The sequence below is a fragment of the Arachis ipaensis genome, chromosome B9 (genome assembly GCF_059453495.1).
Source record: "Arachis ipaensis isolate K30076 ecotype BB chromosome B9, ASM5945349v1, whole genome shotgun sequence".
Taxonomy (NCBI): Eukaryota; Viridiplantae; Streptophyta; class Magnoliopsida; order Fabales; family Fabaceae; genus Arachis; species Arachis ipaensis.
In genome coordinates, this window is record NC_142444.1 from 148,774,702 (window position 1) to 148,791,068 (window position 16,367).

At 39.2% G+C, this 16,367-nt stretch overlaps 1 protein-coding gene and 1 long non-coding RNA gene across 2 annotated transcripts; both read left to right on the forward strand.

Annotated features, from left to right (window-relative positions):
- Positions 1-1,820: 1,820 nt before the first annotated feature.
- LOC148546749 (uncharacterized) lies at positions 1,821-8,745 on the forward strand. Its single transcript, XM_088500669.1, has 2 exons — positions 1,821-2,943; positions 8,599-8,745. Exons 1-2 carry the CDS (start codon positions 1,821-1,823, stop codon positions 8,622-8,624), a joined length of 1,149 nt encoding a protein of 382 aa, XP_088356795.1. The 3' UTR covers positions 8,625-8,745.
- On the forward strand, positions 6,630-7,038 carry LOC148546750 (uncharacterized). The gene is made up of 3 exons (XR_015899396.1): positions 6,630-6,753; positions 6,845-6,899; positions 6,988-7,038. It is a non-coding gene; the product is annotated as an uncharacterized LOC148546750 (long non-coding RNA).
- Positions 8,746-16,367: the final 7,622 nt, after the last annotated feature.

Consider the following 16,367-nt stretch of genomic DNA (forward strand, 5'->3'; position numbering starts at 1 on the left):
GTGGTGGTTGTTATGATGATGAGAAAGGGTATGTTGAATTGAAAAGAATACAGGTTTGGACCCGAACAGGGTGGCAAAGTCCGAGTTTTAGAGGAGATGCTGCCGAAATTTTATAAAAAATTAGAGATTTTGTTTAGATGATTATTTAAAAGAGATTTAGATTTAAATGTTATATGGTTTGATTTTGAGTTATTAAGAAAGTGAGTATGTTTTAAGTTTGAAGTTTGATTCTTAGAAAAGAATGAATTATGTTTTGAATTGAAACTATTGATGGATGGAATGGGAGGTGATATAATGAAGGATAAGGATTGAATATGTTTAATGTATGATGATGAATGAGATGCAATTGAGAATGATGTGGATGTTGATGAATTATAATTGAATTATTTATATGGCTTGTGAATTTGAATAATCTGAGATACGAGATTCCCTGGATTAAGTGCCGTGGCTTGCCACCACGTGTACCAGGTTGAAAACTCGATACTCTGTTGACCCTACGACGTAAGTGTAACCGGGCACTATATAAATTCCCGGGAATGTTACCCCCATTGAGCAATATTGATTATTTGAGAAAAATCTATGCATAGACTCTTGGGGATGCACGTCGGGGGACAGTCTAAGGACAATTCAGACTTGTCGGGTTGGCTGGATAACCGACAGATGAGCCTCATCAGCCATAGGACAGGCATGCATCATATGCATATTACTTGAATTACTTGCTTGTGCTCTAATTGGGTGTGCCTATCTGTATTTTCCATGCTAAATGTGTATTTGTTACCTGCAGTAGTTGTAACCTTCTTGTGTTTGCCTTTATCTGTCTATTTGTCCGTGAAAATGCATGATGGAGTTGGAGGTATGGAGGAATGGCAGTATAGGACTTAGATTTAAGGTTAAGTTAAGTTAGGATTAAATATTTTTAGGAAACCACCTTTTATGGCTTCTGTTTAATACTTTAAGCTCTATAATCTGAGTGTCGGTGTTCTAGGATTGCCTCTGGCATTCCCAGGACCTTATATATTATGTGTGTGGCACCTTTACCATACTGAGAACCTCCGGTTCTCATTCCATACTATGTTGTTATTTTTCAGATGCAGGTCGAGAGGCATCTCGTTAGGCGTCTGGACTCTTGAAGCGGAGTGGTTACTGGGATATTTTGTTATGCTATGATGTATATATATGTACTTAGTTTTCTCTCCGCATGACTTATTCTTTTTGATCCTCTTAGAGGTTTATGGAGAGGCAGGATTGTGTATATGTACTTTTGGGTTTTGGATATGTATGTATATATATGTGTAAATATTCTCCGGCCAGTCTTGACTTCGCAGGCTGAGTTAGGAGCTTGATATTTTGTATCTTTGGCACTCTATTCCCACTTCTGTTAGCTTATGTTTGATAGTTATGGTTTTTTTATCACGTAAGTTAACTCGTTCCTTGAGCGTTGCGCCTTTATTGTGCGATTTTTATTTCCCCATTTTCTTCAAGGCTCCTAGCATATTATAACTTTTCTGCTATTATATGTACTTATTTTATTTTAGAGGTCGTAATACCACATCACCTCTGTTTTACGACTTAAGCGTAAAGCTTTGTGTGGTAGGGTGTTACATTATGGTATCAGAGCAGTTCGTTCCTATAGAGCCTGAAAGACGGACTGATTGTACTTCTGTGCATTCTCTGTATCTGTGTTTATGTGCTATTAGGATATCTGATTGATATATATGGCATAAACGTTTGTGAGCATGCATTTGGAACTTAAAGCATTAGACCTGCGATATTGAGACTGATCAACTTAATATCACTTGTTTGGTGTGTATAGGGACCAGATGTCGACTCGCGGACGCGGTCGCGGGCGAGGTAGAGGTAGGACAGGCACCGATACTCCTGTACCCACAGGGACTGATCCAGTAGATTTTATGGCTGCCTTGGGAAATATGGCTGCAGCTATGCAGGCAACAGCTGAGGCACTGGGTAATCAGATAAATCAGGGTAATCATGGGAACAATAATGATGAGGACGGTCCTATGACACTTGCTACATTTCTGAAAGTTCGCCCTCCGACTTTTAGGGGAACCTCAAATCCCACTGATGCAGATAATTGGATTCAGGCTATGGAAAGGGCATTACAGGCACAACAGGTTCCTGAAGAGCAATGGGTTGAATTTGGAACTTATCAGTTGCAAGGTGAAGCTCAATATTGGTGGCAGGGAACACGACGTATCCTGCAGCCTGATGGTGCTGCGATTCCTTGGGAAGTTTTCCGGACAGAGTTCTATAAGAAATACTTTCCTAATTCAGCTAGAAATGCCAAGGAACTTGAATTAATGCAGTTAAAGCAGGGACAAATGACTGTTGCTGAGTATACCAGTAAATTTGAGGAGTTATGTCGCTTTTCTCGTATCTGTCAAGGTGCGCCTGAAGATTTTGCTGAATGGAAGTGTATTAAATATGAGGGAGGTCTTCGGAGCGATATTCTGAGCTTCGTTGCCCCAATGGAGATCAGGGTGTTTTCTGAATTAGTGAATAAGAGTAGGGTGGCTGAGGATTGTGTGAGGAAGGCGGCAGCAGAGAAAGGGAGTTTGAGGATGCCTTTTCAGAGGCCTTCAGGGAGGAACTTTGCTCCGAGAGGTAGGAATTTCAAACGTGGAGGTTTTGTTTCGCAGCAGACTCAGGGTCAAGGTAATTACAGAAGGCCGAATACCAATGCTAGTCAAGGAAAAAGGTTTGGGAAGCAGCCACAGCAAGATCTGAATTGTCAGAAGTGCGGAAAGTATCATCCTGGAGTTCCGTGCAAACTAGGACTTGGAGTGTGCTATTCCTGTGGACAGCCCGGGCATATAGCCAGTAATTGCCCTGAGAAGAAGTATGAGACTGGTAGGGTGCAGCAGCCGGGGAGAGTATACACCACTTCTACCATTGGTGCTGAGGGATCTGAGACACTGATTAGAGGTAATTGTGAAATGGCTGGTAAAATCTTAAATGCTTTATTTGATTCAGGAGCAAGTCATTCATTTATTGCATTTGAAAAGGCCCATGAATTAAGATTGAGAATGGTGGTTCTAGGTTATGATTTGAAAGTATATAATGCTACTCATGAAGCTATGGTGACTAGGATAGAATGTCCACAAGTTCCTTTTCGAGTGCAACAACGTGAATTTGTGCATGATTTGATTTGTTTGCCTATGACTGGTCTTGATCTCATTTTGGGATTGGATTGGTTATCCAAGAATCATGTTTTACTTGATTGTTCTGAAAAGTCAGTACAGTTTATGCCGGAAGGGTCAGAAGCACCGGTTGTGGTGAATAGTTACTATTTGAATTCTATGATAGTAAACTGTTCTGGAACCGAATGTCAGGGTATTATGTTATTAACTGCGGGAGTATCAGGTGATGATCAGAGTTTAGAGCAGATTCCTGTTGTATGTGAATTTTCAGATGTGTTTCCGGATGATATTAATGAATTTCCGCCTAATCGGGAAGTTGAATTCGAAATTGAGTTGGTGCCTGGAGCCGGTCCGATTTCAATTACTCCTTATAGGATGTCACCTTTAGAAATGGCTGAACTGAAAGCTCAGCTGGAAGATCTGTTGGGTAAGCATTTTATCCGACCAAGTGTTTCTCCGTGGGGAGCGCCAGTGTTACTTGTAAAGAAGAAGGATGGGAGTATGCGGCTGTGTGTCGATTATCGGCAATTGAATAAGATCACTGTGAAGAATAAATATCCGTTGCCTAGAATCGATGATCTAATGGATCAGTTACAGGGTGCCGGTGTATTTTCTAAGATTGATTTGCGATCCGGATATCATCAGATAAGGGTTAGAGACGAGGATATTCCGAAAACTGCTTTCAGAACCCGTTATGGTCATTATGAGTATACAGTGATGTCTTTTGGGTTAACTAATGCCCCGGCAGTATTTATGGATTATATGAACAGGATTTTTCGACCGTATCTGGACAAGTTTGTTATTGTCTTCATTGATGACATTCTTGTTTATTCTAAGACTGAAGAGGAACATGCTAATCACTTGCGGATTGTGCTTCAAATTCTGAGAGATAGGAAGTTATATGCTAAGTTATCTAAATGTGAGTTCTGGAAGAGTGAAGTGAAGTTTCTTGGCCACGTGGTGAGTAAGCAGGGGATAGCTGTGGATCCTGCTAAGGTGGAAGCAGTGATGAATTGGGAGCGACCAACTTCAGTGACAGAGATCAGGAGTTTCCTAGGTTTGGCGGGGTATTATCGTAGATTCATTAAGGGATTTTCACAGCTCGCCTTACCTTTAACTAAGTTGACTAGGAAGGATACGCCTTTTATCTGGACTCCGGAATGTGAAGAGAGTTTCCAGGCATTGAAGCACAAGTTGACTACTGCACCTGTATTGGTATTACCTGAACCAAGTGAACCGTTTGAAGTGTATTGTGATGCATCTCTGAAAGGGTTAGGGTGTGTTTTGATGCAGCACCAGAATGTTGTAGCATACGCCTCACGGCAGTTAAGGCCGCATGAGATGAACTACCCGACACATGATTTAGAACTTGCTGCTGTTGTGTTTGCTTTAAAGATTTGGAGGCACTACCTCTATGGCGTTAAGTTTCATGTTTTCTCAGACCATAAGAGTTTGAAGTATCTTTTTGATCAGAAAGAATTAAATATGCGTCAGAGGAGATGGATGGAGCTTCTAAAAGACTATGATTTTGAATTGAATTATCATCCAGGAAAAGCGAACGTTGTGGCGGACGCTTTGAGTCGGAAGTCTTTATATGCAGCTTGGATGATGCTACGGGAGGAAGAGTTACTGAAGGCATTTCAAGGTTTGAATTTGGGAATTAGAGAAGAATCTGGAATCCTGTGTTTGAGTCAGTTACAGATTTCAAGTGATTTTAAATCAGAACTTCTGAAGGCTCATCGAGATAGTGAAGCGTTACATAAGGTATTACCAGCAGTTGAACAGGGAAAACAGTGGAGAGTGTCAGAAGGTCAGGATGGTTTATGGAGGTTCAAGAACCGGATTATTGTGCCTGATGTTGGAGACCTACGACAAAGTATCTTGAAGGAAGCTCACAAGAGCGGGTTTTCAATTCACCCAGGGAGCACTAAAATGTATCAGGATCTGAAAGCGATGTTCTGGTGGCCAGGTATGAAGAATGATGTGGCATTGCATGTATCTAAATGTTTAACGTGTCAGAAGGTTAAGATTGAGCATCAGAGACCATCAGGGACCCTTCAGCCTTTAGAGATTCCACAATGGAAATGGGAGAGTATCGCAATGGATTTTGTGATAGGGTTGCCTAGAACCCGATCAGGTTATGACGCTATTTGGGTGGTTGTAGATCGATTGACGAAATCAGCTCACTTTCTTCCTATCCGAATAAGTTGCACAATGGAGGAATTGGCTCGAATGTATATCAAAGAGATTGTCAGGTTGCATGGTGTGCCTTCTACTATCATATCTGACAGAGATCCTCGTTTCACATCAAGGTTCTGGGGAGCTTTTCAGCGTGCATTTGGGACTCAATTAAGCTTGAGTACTGCGTATCACCCTCAGACAGATGGTCAGTCAGAAAGAACTATTCAGACCTTGGAGGATATGCTAAGGGCTTGTGTTTTGGACCAGCCGGTAAGCTAGGACCGGTATATGCCATTAGTAGAGTTTGCTTATAATAATAGCTATCATGCGAGCATCGGAATGGCTCCATATGAGGCTCTGTATGGCAGAAAATGTCAGTCTCCGTTGTGTTGGTATGAAACTGGAGAAAGGAGTTTATTAGGGCCTGAGATGATAGCCGAAACGACTGAACAGATAAAGAAGATTCGTAGTCGAATGCTTATAGCCCAAAGCCGCCAAAAGAGCTATGCTGACCAGAGGCGAAAGCCTTTGGAATTCGAAGAGGGAGAACATGTCTTTCTGAGAGTTACACCAACCACTGGCGTGGGAAGAGCTATTAAGACCAAGAAACTGAATCCTCGTTATATTGGACCGTTTGAGATTCTGAAGAGAATTGGACCAGTGGCTTATAGAATTGCCTTACCGCCGTACCTTTTGAATTTGCACGATGTATTTCATGTATCACAGCTTCGGAAGTATACTCCTGATGCAAGTCATGTTCTAGAACCAGAACCAATTCAAGTGAGAGAAGATCTAACACTCCCAGTAATTCCGGTGAGGATTGATGACACCAGTGTTAAACGATTACGAGGAAGGGAAGTATCATTGGTAAAAGTAGCTTGGAGACGAGCTGGTATCGAGGAACATACCTGGGAACTCGAATCAGATATGCGAAAGGACTATCCAAATCTCTTTTCAGGTAACTATATTTGAATTTTGAGGGCAAAATTCTTTATTAGGTGGGTAGGATGTAAACCCCGGTTAAATTAGTAGATAATTAGTCAATAAATTAATTTTTAATAAGGAAGATTAGAAATGTGAATATTATATTAAATTAGGATAGAGCTCATCGAAACGAGAATTTTGACACCAATTTCGAAGAAATCGGTCCAAAATTAGACCGAACGGGCCGAACCGGTTGAACCGGGCCCAAACCGGGCCCAACCGGACCAGCCCTTTAAGTGAACCCACGTTCTTCTTCTCCCCATTTTTGGCAGCGTCGAAGAGCGTCAGGGAGAAGAAAGGAAGAACGTCAAAATTGTTACGTTAACTTCCGATCCCCGTAACTTCTCCGTCCGAGCTCCAATCGCCGCACCGTTTGCGGCCACGCGTTCACCGCGTCGAGCTCTACATTTCTACCGGAACAATTTCATAGGTAACTTGCTATTTCACTCTCAGCTTCATCTTCCCCCAATTTTCGAATTTTAAGTGGGAATATTGAATTTCTTTGATTTCTGATGTTTTAGGATCCAATTAGCTTGAGAGAAACATTCACTCTTGCTTATGTGAAGCTTGGGTAAGGTGAGGATACGATAATTCTATTTTATTTTCATTAAATTTGAGCTTTGAGTAGTAAATTGGGTATATATGTATTATGAATGTGTATTAGGTTGAAAATAAATAATTGGAGCTTGAAATTGTGAATACTGGAACTTGGAGGAAGCGGATTAGTTGAGTTTTGAGGGGCTATCTTGGTTTTGAATAAATAGCTTTGGTCGTTACGTGAAAATCGGCTAAGGTATGGTTTAGGTTTCTTACATTTAATATATAATGTTCTGTGAAAACTTAGGCTAGATGACCATAGGATAAGTTGGAATGCAGGTGTATATTTAATATTTAGTAATTTGTCGATGAATATATTTGGTTGAAGTTTATTGGATAATTAGTTTTTAATTTTGGATGGTGAATGTTGTTATGTTAATTTGGAGAGAATTATGGTTGAATGTTATTGTTGATTAACTAATGATTTGGTGAATTATTGATTTGAGGTATAACTATTGTGGAGGTTGTTGTGATAATGAGGTATTTTGTGTTAAAAGCCTAGGATTTGTGAACTATGATCCTTAGTTGAATTTTGGTGGTTGGATTTGAATATTGTATGAGTTTAATTGTTGATTTGAGGTAGATTTATTGTGGTGGTTGTTATGATGATGAGAAAGGGTATGTTGAATTGAAAAGAATACAGGTTTGGACCCGAACAGGGTGGCAAAGTCCGAGTTTTAGAGGAGATGCTGCCGAAATTTTATAAAAAATTAGAGATTTTGTTTAGATGATTATTTAAAAGAGATTTAGATTTAAATGTTATATGGTTTGATTTTGAGTTATTAAGAAAGTGAGTATGTTTTAAGTTTGAAGTTTGATTCTTAGAAAAGAATGAATTATGTTTTGAATTGAAACTATTGATGGATGGAATGGGAGGTGATATAATGAAGGATAAGGATTGAATATGTTTAATGTATGATGATGAATGAGATGCAATTGAGAATGATGTGGATGTTGATGAATTATAATTGAATTATTTATATGGCTTGTGAATTTGAATAATCTGAGATACGAGATTCCCTGGATTAAGTGTCGTGGCTTGCCACCACGTGTACCAGGTTGAAAACTCGATACTCTGTTGACCCTACGACGTAAGTGTGACCGGGCACTATATAAATTCCCGGGAATGTTACCCCCATTGAGCAATATTGATTATTTGAGAAAAATCTATGCATAGACTCTTGGGGATGCACGTCGGGGGACAGTCTAAGGACAATTCAGACTTGTCGGGTTGGCTGGATAACCGACAGATGAGCCTCATCAGCCATAGGACAGGCATGCATCATATGCATATTACTTGAATTACTTGCTTGTGCTCTAATTGGGTGTGCCTATCTGTATTTTCCATGCTAAATGTGTATTTGTTACCTGCAGTAGTTGTAACCTTCTTGTGTTTGCCTTTATCTGTCTATTTGTCCGTGAAAATGCATGATGGAGTTGGAGGTATGGAGGAATGGCAGTATAGGACTTAGATTTAAGGTTAAGTTAAGTTAGGATTAAATATTTTTAGGAAACCACCTTTTATGGCTTCTGTTTAATACTTTAAGCTCTATAATCTGAGTGTCGGTGTTCTAGGATTGCCTCTGGCATTCCCAGGACCTTATATATTATGTGTGTGGCACCTTTACCATACTGAGAACCTCCGGTTCTCATTCCATACTATGTTGTTATTTTTCAGATGCAGGTCGAGAGGCATCTCGTTAGGCGTCTGGACTCTTGAAGCGGAGTGGTTACTGGGATATTTTGTTATGCTATGATGTATATATATGTACTTAGTTTTCTCTCCGCATGACTTATTCTTTTTGATCCTCTTAGAGGTTTATGGAGAGGCAGGATTGTGTATATGTACTTTTGGGTTTTGGATATGTATGTATATATATGTGTAAATATTCTCCGGCTAGTCTTGACTTCGCAGGCTGAGTTAGGAGCTTGATATTTTGTATCTTTGGCACTCTATTCCCACTTCTGTTAGCTTATGTTTGATAGTTATGGTTTTCTTATCACGTAAGTTAACTCGTTCCTTGAGCGTTGCGCCTTTATTGTGCGATTTTTATTTCCCCATTTTCTTCAAGGCTCCTAGCATATTATAACTTTTCTGCTATTATATGTACTTATTTTATTTTAGAGGTCGTAATACCACATCACCTCTGTTTTACGACTTAAGCGTAAAGCTTTGTGTGGTAGAGTGTTACACATGTCCCGTCATGGATTGTAAGGTAAACAAGCCTAATTGGAGGAGGTTACAAATTTATTCAAAACCCCCTATGAAACCAACTTCCTCTCAAAATGAGCACATACAACAATGTACACCAGAAAACAGACCATGATTTTCAGAGTCGCACATAAAAGTACGTATTACCCAAATGTTAATCAAAATCCATTGAGTCTAGGACGGTTGAACTTACAAAACTCCACATTGTAACTAAGTCACTTGAAAACACTCACCTATCAGGAAAGTATGTCCAATACATTCACCCAAGACCAAAAATTAAAAAACTTCCATAATCGAACTTAATACTCATAACTGTAAAATTGCTTCTGTTACATTACATCAGATAGAATGAACTGGATAAATGGAAATTCAAAAGTCCATGAAAATGGAAAACTAACGACATGTATACTGCCACCGATGCTCATAATTAAGTTAAAAAAACAACAAAAATTACAAGTCATCTTACAATTACTACATTGCCTTTTCCCTACGAGCGATGCAAACACTACCAGTCCAAAACTTTGCAACAACTAGACCAAGTAATCCTGTGTATGAATTGCGTGCTTCTGCAGATACTCTCTCATTGCATCTGTCACGTTGTAACAACCAGCAATCGGACTCATCCGAGATTTGTCATTCCACCTCAAAGGCAACAATGATGAGCTGCTGAAGAATGTGCGATGATGTAAATTACAAACAAATAGCACCACCAAAAATTACAAACTAAGGGGGAAACTGTCCTCAGCACAGAGGCCTGGGATATTTATCTATTTGAACAGAACACGCTTTACTCCAAAACTCATCTTACCTGTCAGTTGTTGTTCCAGAAACCGGCATGACCACAACAACAACCTCTGCACATATCGCATCAAAAAAGGATAACATGCTCAGAGGCTGCTTTGAATCAAACGTCTATGATACAGTTAGATCCGGAATTCCCCTCCAAGTAAGCAATTGAATGATAAGCATTCTTAGGCGGACATGGACGTATTGTTTGCAACGTCTACGATCAATCTTCTTGTTCTTCTGATGCTTCCTGTAATACCAACTTTGCGCATCGATTGCCTGTTGTTGCCCCATCCTCTTCCATGTCCTCGTCAACAATCGGGGTAAGAAATTAACATCACTCGTATCAAAAATTTCCGTCAAAATTTGTATGTAACAGTTTTTTTCCGAGTAAAATTCAATTTAATATTCCCTCAACAAAGAAAAAACAAACATCATCATCCATCCAGTTAATATTTAATCTTCTGTGTCGATTGTTAATATCTTGTTTAGTATGTGTTGCCGGGTACGGTCTTTCCCGTCGTTTTTTCAAAAAGAATTACTAGAAAGGACTATCAAATCCAATATCGTTGGAATTTTCAGCTGCGGATGGAATAAAAGCAAAATGGATCAAGAAAGAAGATGACAGTGTTTGGTTGAATGCAGCTTGGCACGGAGTTGTCGAGCTATACAGGTTAAAGCATCGGTATTTTGTGATTTTTAAGTATAATGGTGAATCTAAATTTAATCTCATGGTGATCTGTTCGAGTGCTTCGGAGATTGAATACTCAAGTTTCAGAAGTTTCCATAATGCTCACCCCATATGACTCGGAAAATTATTTCCCACAAGGTAGTGATCGTCATGGAAACTTATGAAACTCGAATAATCAAGCTCCGAGTCACTCGAATGGATCATCGGGAACTTAAATTTAGATCTTCCGTTACACTTAAAAATCACAAAATACCCACGCCCTAAACCCAATAACTTTACAATTCCGTACCAACATTCATTAAACCAAATACTAACATCTTCTTTCTTATTCCATTTTACTTTTATTCCTTCCCCGGCTGATACCTTCACTGATATCGGACCAGACAGCCCTCTCCAACAATCCTTTAAAACTATCCGACTTTACGGCAGCACGTACTCAACTAATTACTAACAACAGGCACAAAAAACTATACAATACACCAGTATTCTCTGTTCTAACGACTTTTTATTCACGTACTAAGTTGAACTGGAATGAATGAAATTTAACCAAGTTCTGAGTGATTATTTTGCCTTTTTTTTGTCAAGAAACTATAAATTGGAGTTTCGAAACGAAAAAATTTATTATAATCCAGGATAGCTTTATACCCAACAAAAGTTACTATATTACTAACCGATTCGTGATTAGGTATAGAACGAGGGAACCACTAGCCGCCTAAACAATTTTGGAGCTGCCCTTCCGTGTTAAATTATTCCTTCCGTGATTCTGTCGGGGCAGAGGCGAAGCATTACAATGCGGGGGGACCGGAGAAGCAATCAAAAACAGAAAATGCATTTAGATAGGACTATCAACAATCAATCAGCCGATGAACATGGACAGAAAATCCAATAACAATAAAAATCATGATTCGTAAAAACTGCTTCTATAATACAATTCCCCCAACACAGAACCTTCTTTTGATGTTCCATTCCATTACCCAAGACTACCCTTACATTAATTAATTGTGGATATTCAACTTTACTTTTTTTTCTAAACTAATCTGTTGCCTTCTCAATTACACAACATGCAAGCATCAACGTGACTCATTGCAATTCATACATGCGAAAATATATTATAAGTATTTTAAAAGCAAGGTATTTACATAAATTTAGGTTTAGAATTGATTCTCTAACTTATAAATAACATAGTCCCCAGAACAATATGGAATTTGTCAGTTTACCTGGATTTATCAACAATAAGCTTTCCACTCATATATGATTGAAGTAACAAAGCACCAACAACACAATATCGATTAGGGTCTACATCACTCATCGCCTACAGAACAACAACACCCTATAATAAAATTAAGTATCTAAAATAAAAAAAATACATGAATTGGACCAACCTTTCACCTCCTTCATTCACAAAAATAACATATCTGAAGAAATATTGGTGGTTCAACGTACCTTTTTTCCAGTTCTACTGTACGCCACCTACACAATTCCCTCCTCAGTGCGCATCCCAAGGGTAATCGCCCTCATCAAAGCACCGGATCTCTTCCTCCTTATCCCGCGGTGTCTTTGTTCTGAGGTTATCTAGATCTCTCCCCCACTCATAACCCCCACCTCACAATTAATCAAACAATGAATCACAGCAACACATAGCAGCGTTACAATATAAATAACCCACAAATTCACACTTCTGAAATACCAGATGACATGGGCGAGGAGTTACCTTAAATCCCGGACCGTTACATACGTTAGAAGGGGTCGACGTTTCTGCTTCTAGGGGTGATGAACTGGGGTTAGGGTTCTCCTTATTATAGAACGGCGGCTGCTACATTCTCTTTAAACCTATTACGTTTAACCAGTCTTGGGCTAAGCCCAAACAAAATAACCTGAACCAAGTAATACCTCTATGGTCATCGTAGGATTGCAAGCCTCGATTACCCAAATCGGCCACTTCTTGCTCCTCCGAATCACCTCTATTCCGAAAAGGTCCTGTTCTACCATGTATTCTCCTGTGTCTCCTTGTTATAGAACGGCGGTTGCTACATTCTCTTTAAACCTATTACGTTTAACCAGTCTTGGGCTAAGCCAAAACAAAATAACCTGAACCAAGTAATACCTCTATGGTCATCGTAGGATTGCAAGCCTCGATTACCCAAATCGGCCACCTCTTGCTCCTCCGAATCACCTCTATTCCGAAAAGGTCCTGTTCTACCATGTATTCTCCTGGGTCTGCAACCAGGAACCACTGTAAGCCCAAAAAAATTTAAAAACCCTAAAACATGAGATTATACAAAAAGGGAAAATAAAAGTGCAGCCACAAGTGAATTTAACAGCACCTGACTTCTAACGGACCTTGTCAAATACTAGGTAAGTATTTCCTCAGGGTATATAACTTTTCCCCAAAGGTGGACACCATCAGAATAAGTCGCGATTTCATCGGCCTTATCTGCAGGTATTTTAAGTCCATCACAGGCCACATCTCTCAAACATTGTGAACCTGATATCCGATTCAGTCGATCAATACATCGAAAATGAACCACAAGGACTTTCATATCAATAATGAAGAAATTCACACATGTGAATCAGAGAAGATAAGGACCACGAACTACGAGGAAGGTTGACGATTCTGAATTTGATCTTACTGAATTGGGGTTACAATTTTGTTTATTTCTTACCAGAGCCTGCATTCTTCTGGACTCCACCATGTCATTTTGTTTCTTATATCATTTTGTTTCTAGTCCACTCATGCCCAAAAACTAAATTCTAAAGCAAAGGCCCAGCCCACTCACTAAATCCAATTTCAGATTTGTTACATCGGCTCCAGCTTTCATTAGCCAGCTCCACCTACAGCAGCCAAGGCAGACAATGTTATAAAGCCCTGCCAAGCCTGTTCCCTAACACCATCATCTTTGCCACTTGTCAACACCTCCTTAAATCTGTATGAGTAAATCTGTACCTTATAATTGGCCAATAAATAAACAAAAGAATTGTACCAAATAAATAAATAAAAGAATGGCTTGAGAATGAAGATCTCGAGAAGCATGAGCCAACTATTTTATTTATTACTTTGGAGGACCAACAGTGTGCGATGTCATTACAATTGGAACTATTATTGTGCAATTGCACTTGTCTTTGTATAATAGCTTTTGTTTACTGAAATTAAACTTTTTTTATTCATTAGTATGATTTGGTAAAAGACACTTAATTAAGTTGGAAGTAATGAAAAGAACTTTTTTAATCAAAAATTCAATTTTTTATTTTGCACTGGATGTAGGTTGGACAAGTCCAATTCGAATCCCACAATAGAACTAAACTTTCACTCCATGATTCTCCACGCTCCACTCCCTACATTGAAATTCAAATTAAATGTCTCCTAATTTCTCAAGTCTCTACTCCTATCGAAGATGGCAAAGACTGAAAATGTGAGATGCTCTCTTCAAGAATGAATAGAATCAATGAATCTCGCATTCCATGAAACGTTGAGTGGAGAGACTCTGAATCAGATGGGCACACTTCCAGATTCAGACCGATTCTAATCAACCTTGTGCCACCGAATTCCTGCCAAAAGGACGAGCCTCAGTCACTGCCTTTCACGGTCTTCATGATGCCTCTTCCCGTGACTCTGTTGTTGGTGTATACTGCCTGCCGCTCCTGTTTGTCGATTCCTGATCTTGCAATAGTCTTTCATCAGCTCTACGATAACCTCCGGAGGAGGGTTGATGCTCTAGTTCCTATTCAGTCGCCCCATCGCCTCCAATAAAGCAACCTTGTGGGCTAATCGATTTTCCTACCTCGGAGTCCAGGTAAAGCCAATTATGTTGTCTTCGCCCTTTAATTCTTGGATATCTCTGAGAATCAGATCAACTTCTTCAATTCTTCTTTTGGTTTTCAGTACTTGCACAATAGGTAGATTGTATGATTCAATTAGAATTTGTTGTATTTCTAAACTTTGTATCAAAACTACTGCATCCCTAATTGTTGTGCTTTCTACAGCTAGACTTGAATTTGCCTCTATCTTATTAGTTGCTCCTGCTATCAGCTTTCTAACTCTATCTCTGACCAATATTGTTGCGACTCCTTCACCTGTTGTTGCCTTGAAGGATGCATTAACATTAGTTTTTACCCACAGCTCCGGTGGAGGATTCCAGGTGATGATTCTTCCTCTTCTCCTGTTGTTCTGTTGTTTCAAAATTAAATCCTGTTTTGAGAATTTTTTGAATTTTGTCCCCATTAATTTAGCTTTGATGATAGTTCTGATTGGATTGACCTCCTTCTTCTGAAATAATGCTTGGTTCCTTGCCTTCCAAATTTTCCAACACAAAAGGCTATTCTTCCCACCATTATCTCTTGGTCTGTTTTTGCTTCCGCTTTTATTTTTCTTATGTTTTTAATGAACCAATCCCCAAAAGATGAAACCATATTCTCTGTCGAATTCAATTGACACTGAGCATCAAACCAGACTGCTCTTATCCATGGACATAGGAGAATAGCATGTTCTGTTGTTTCTACTACTGCATTGCAAATTTGGCAATCAGGCTTTCTTGAGATTTTCTTTTTGAACAATTTTTCATTTACTGGAATTATGTTTTGAGTAGCCTTCCACAAAAATATATTGATTTTCTAGGGAGCTTGTATGTTCCACAACTCCTTCCAAAGTTCTCTTCTATCCCTGCTTGATGTTGTTGAATCAGACTCTTGTTCTACAAGCTCTTTCTTTGCCACATGATAATCAGTTTTTATTGTATAAATCCCATCTTGCCTGAATGGCCAAATAAGTTCATCATCTATCCCAAGGATACTGATTAGAGTCTTTAAGATATTCTCCTCTATCTCCTGCAGAAAATGGCAACAATTTTTGTGACATCCCATCCCTATCCCGGCATAATTAGGTTACTCACTCTAGTAACTGAATTATTCCTACCGCTGTATATTCTCTTTAGACCCAGTACCCAATTGTCCTCCCATACCTTTATTTTTCTCCCATTTCCTACACTCCACCTGCAGTTCCTAAGTAAAAAATCCCTTCCTTGGAGAATGCTCTTCCAAACTCATGACCCTGACTTATGATCCTTAGCCTCCCAAAAAGAACATTCCAAAAAATACAACGCTTTAAGGATTTGTGCCCAAGGAGCCTCGGGGTTCTCTGCTAATCTCCATGCTTGCTTTGGTAGATGAGCAAGATTTTGAATTTGAAAGTCCTTGAAACCTAACCCGCCATCCTTTTGCTCAAAGTTAATTTGTCCTAACCCTTCCAGTAAATACCCCGTTTCTTTCTGGATGCTGACCACCAGAATTTGGAAATTCTTGCACTAAGCCGTTGGCAAAAAATTTTTGAAAATCTAATCACGTTCATGGCATAAGATGGAATAGCTTGTACGACCGCCTCAATTAAAATCTCTTTCCCAACTTGGTTTAGTAGCTTTTTCTTCCAACCTTCCAGTTTGTTAATTACTTTTTCCTTAATTCATGCTAATGCTCAATTCTTAGACCATCTCCAATATCCTGGCAACCCTAGATATTTTCTTGGATTGTCCCATGATGTGATTCTAAGAATCTCCTCTATATCCACTCTGATTTTTATCGAGACATGTTCGCCAAAAATAATTCCAAATTTAGCCAGATTAACTCTTTGTCCCAACGCTTTTGTATATTCATTTAGGAGCGAAACTATTTGGTACACTTCTTCCTCTTTTGCCTCTGCTAAGATAATGCAATCATCTGCAAAAAGTAGATGTGTAATAATCGGTGCATTGGACTTAATTCTGAATCC

Coding starts and splice junctions, on each gene's coding strand:
- LOC148546749 (XM_088500669.1), top strand. CDS start 1,821: ATGTCGACTCGCGGACGCGGTCGCGGGCGAGGTAGAGGTAGGACAGGC. Junction 2,944..8,598: donor ATCTGAGACACTGATTAGAG/GTAATTGTGAAA, acceptor GTTATTTTTCAG/ATGCAGGTCGAGAGGCATCT.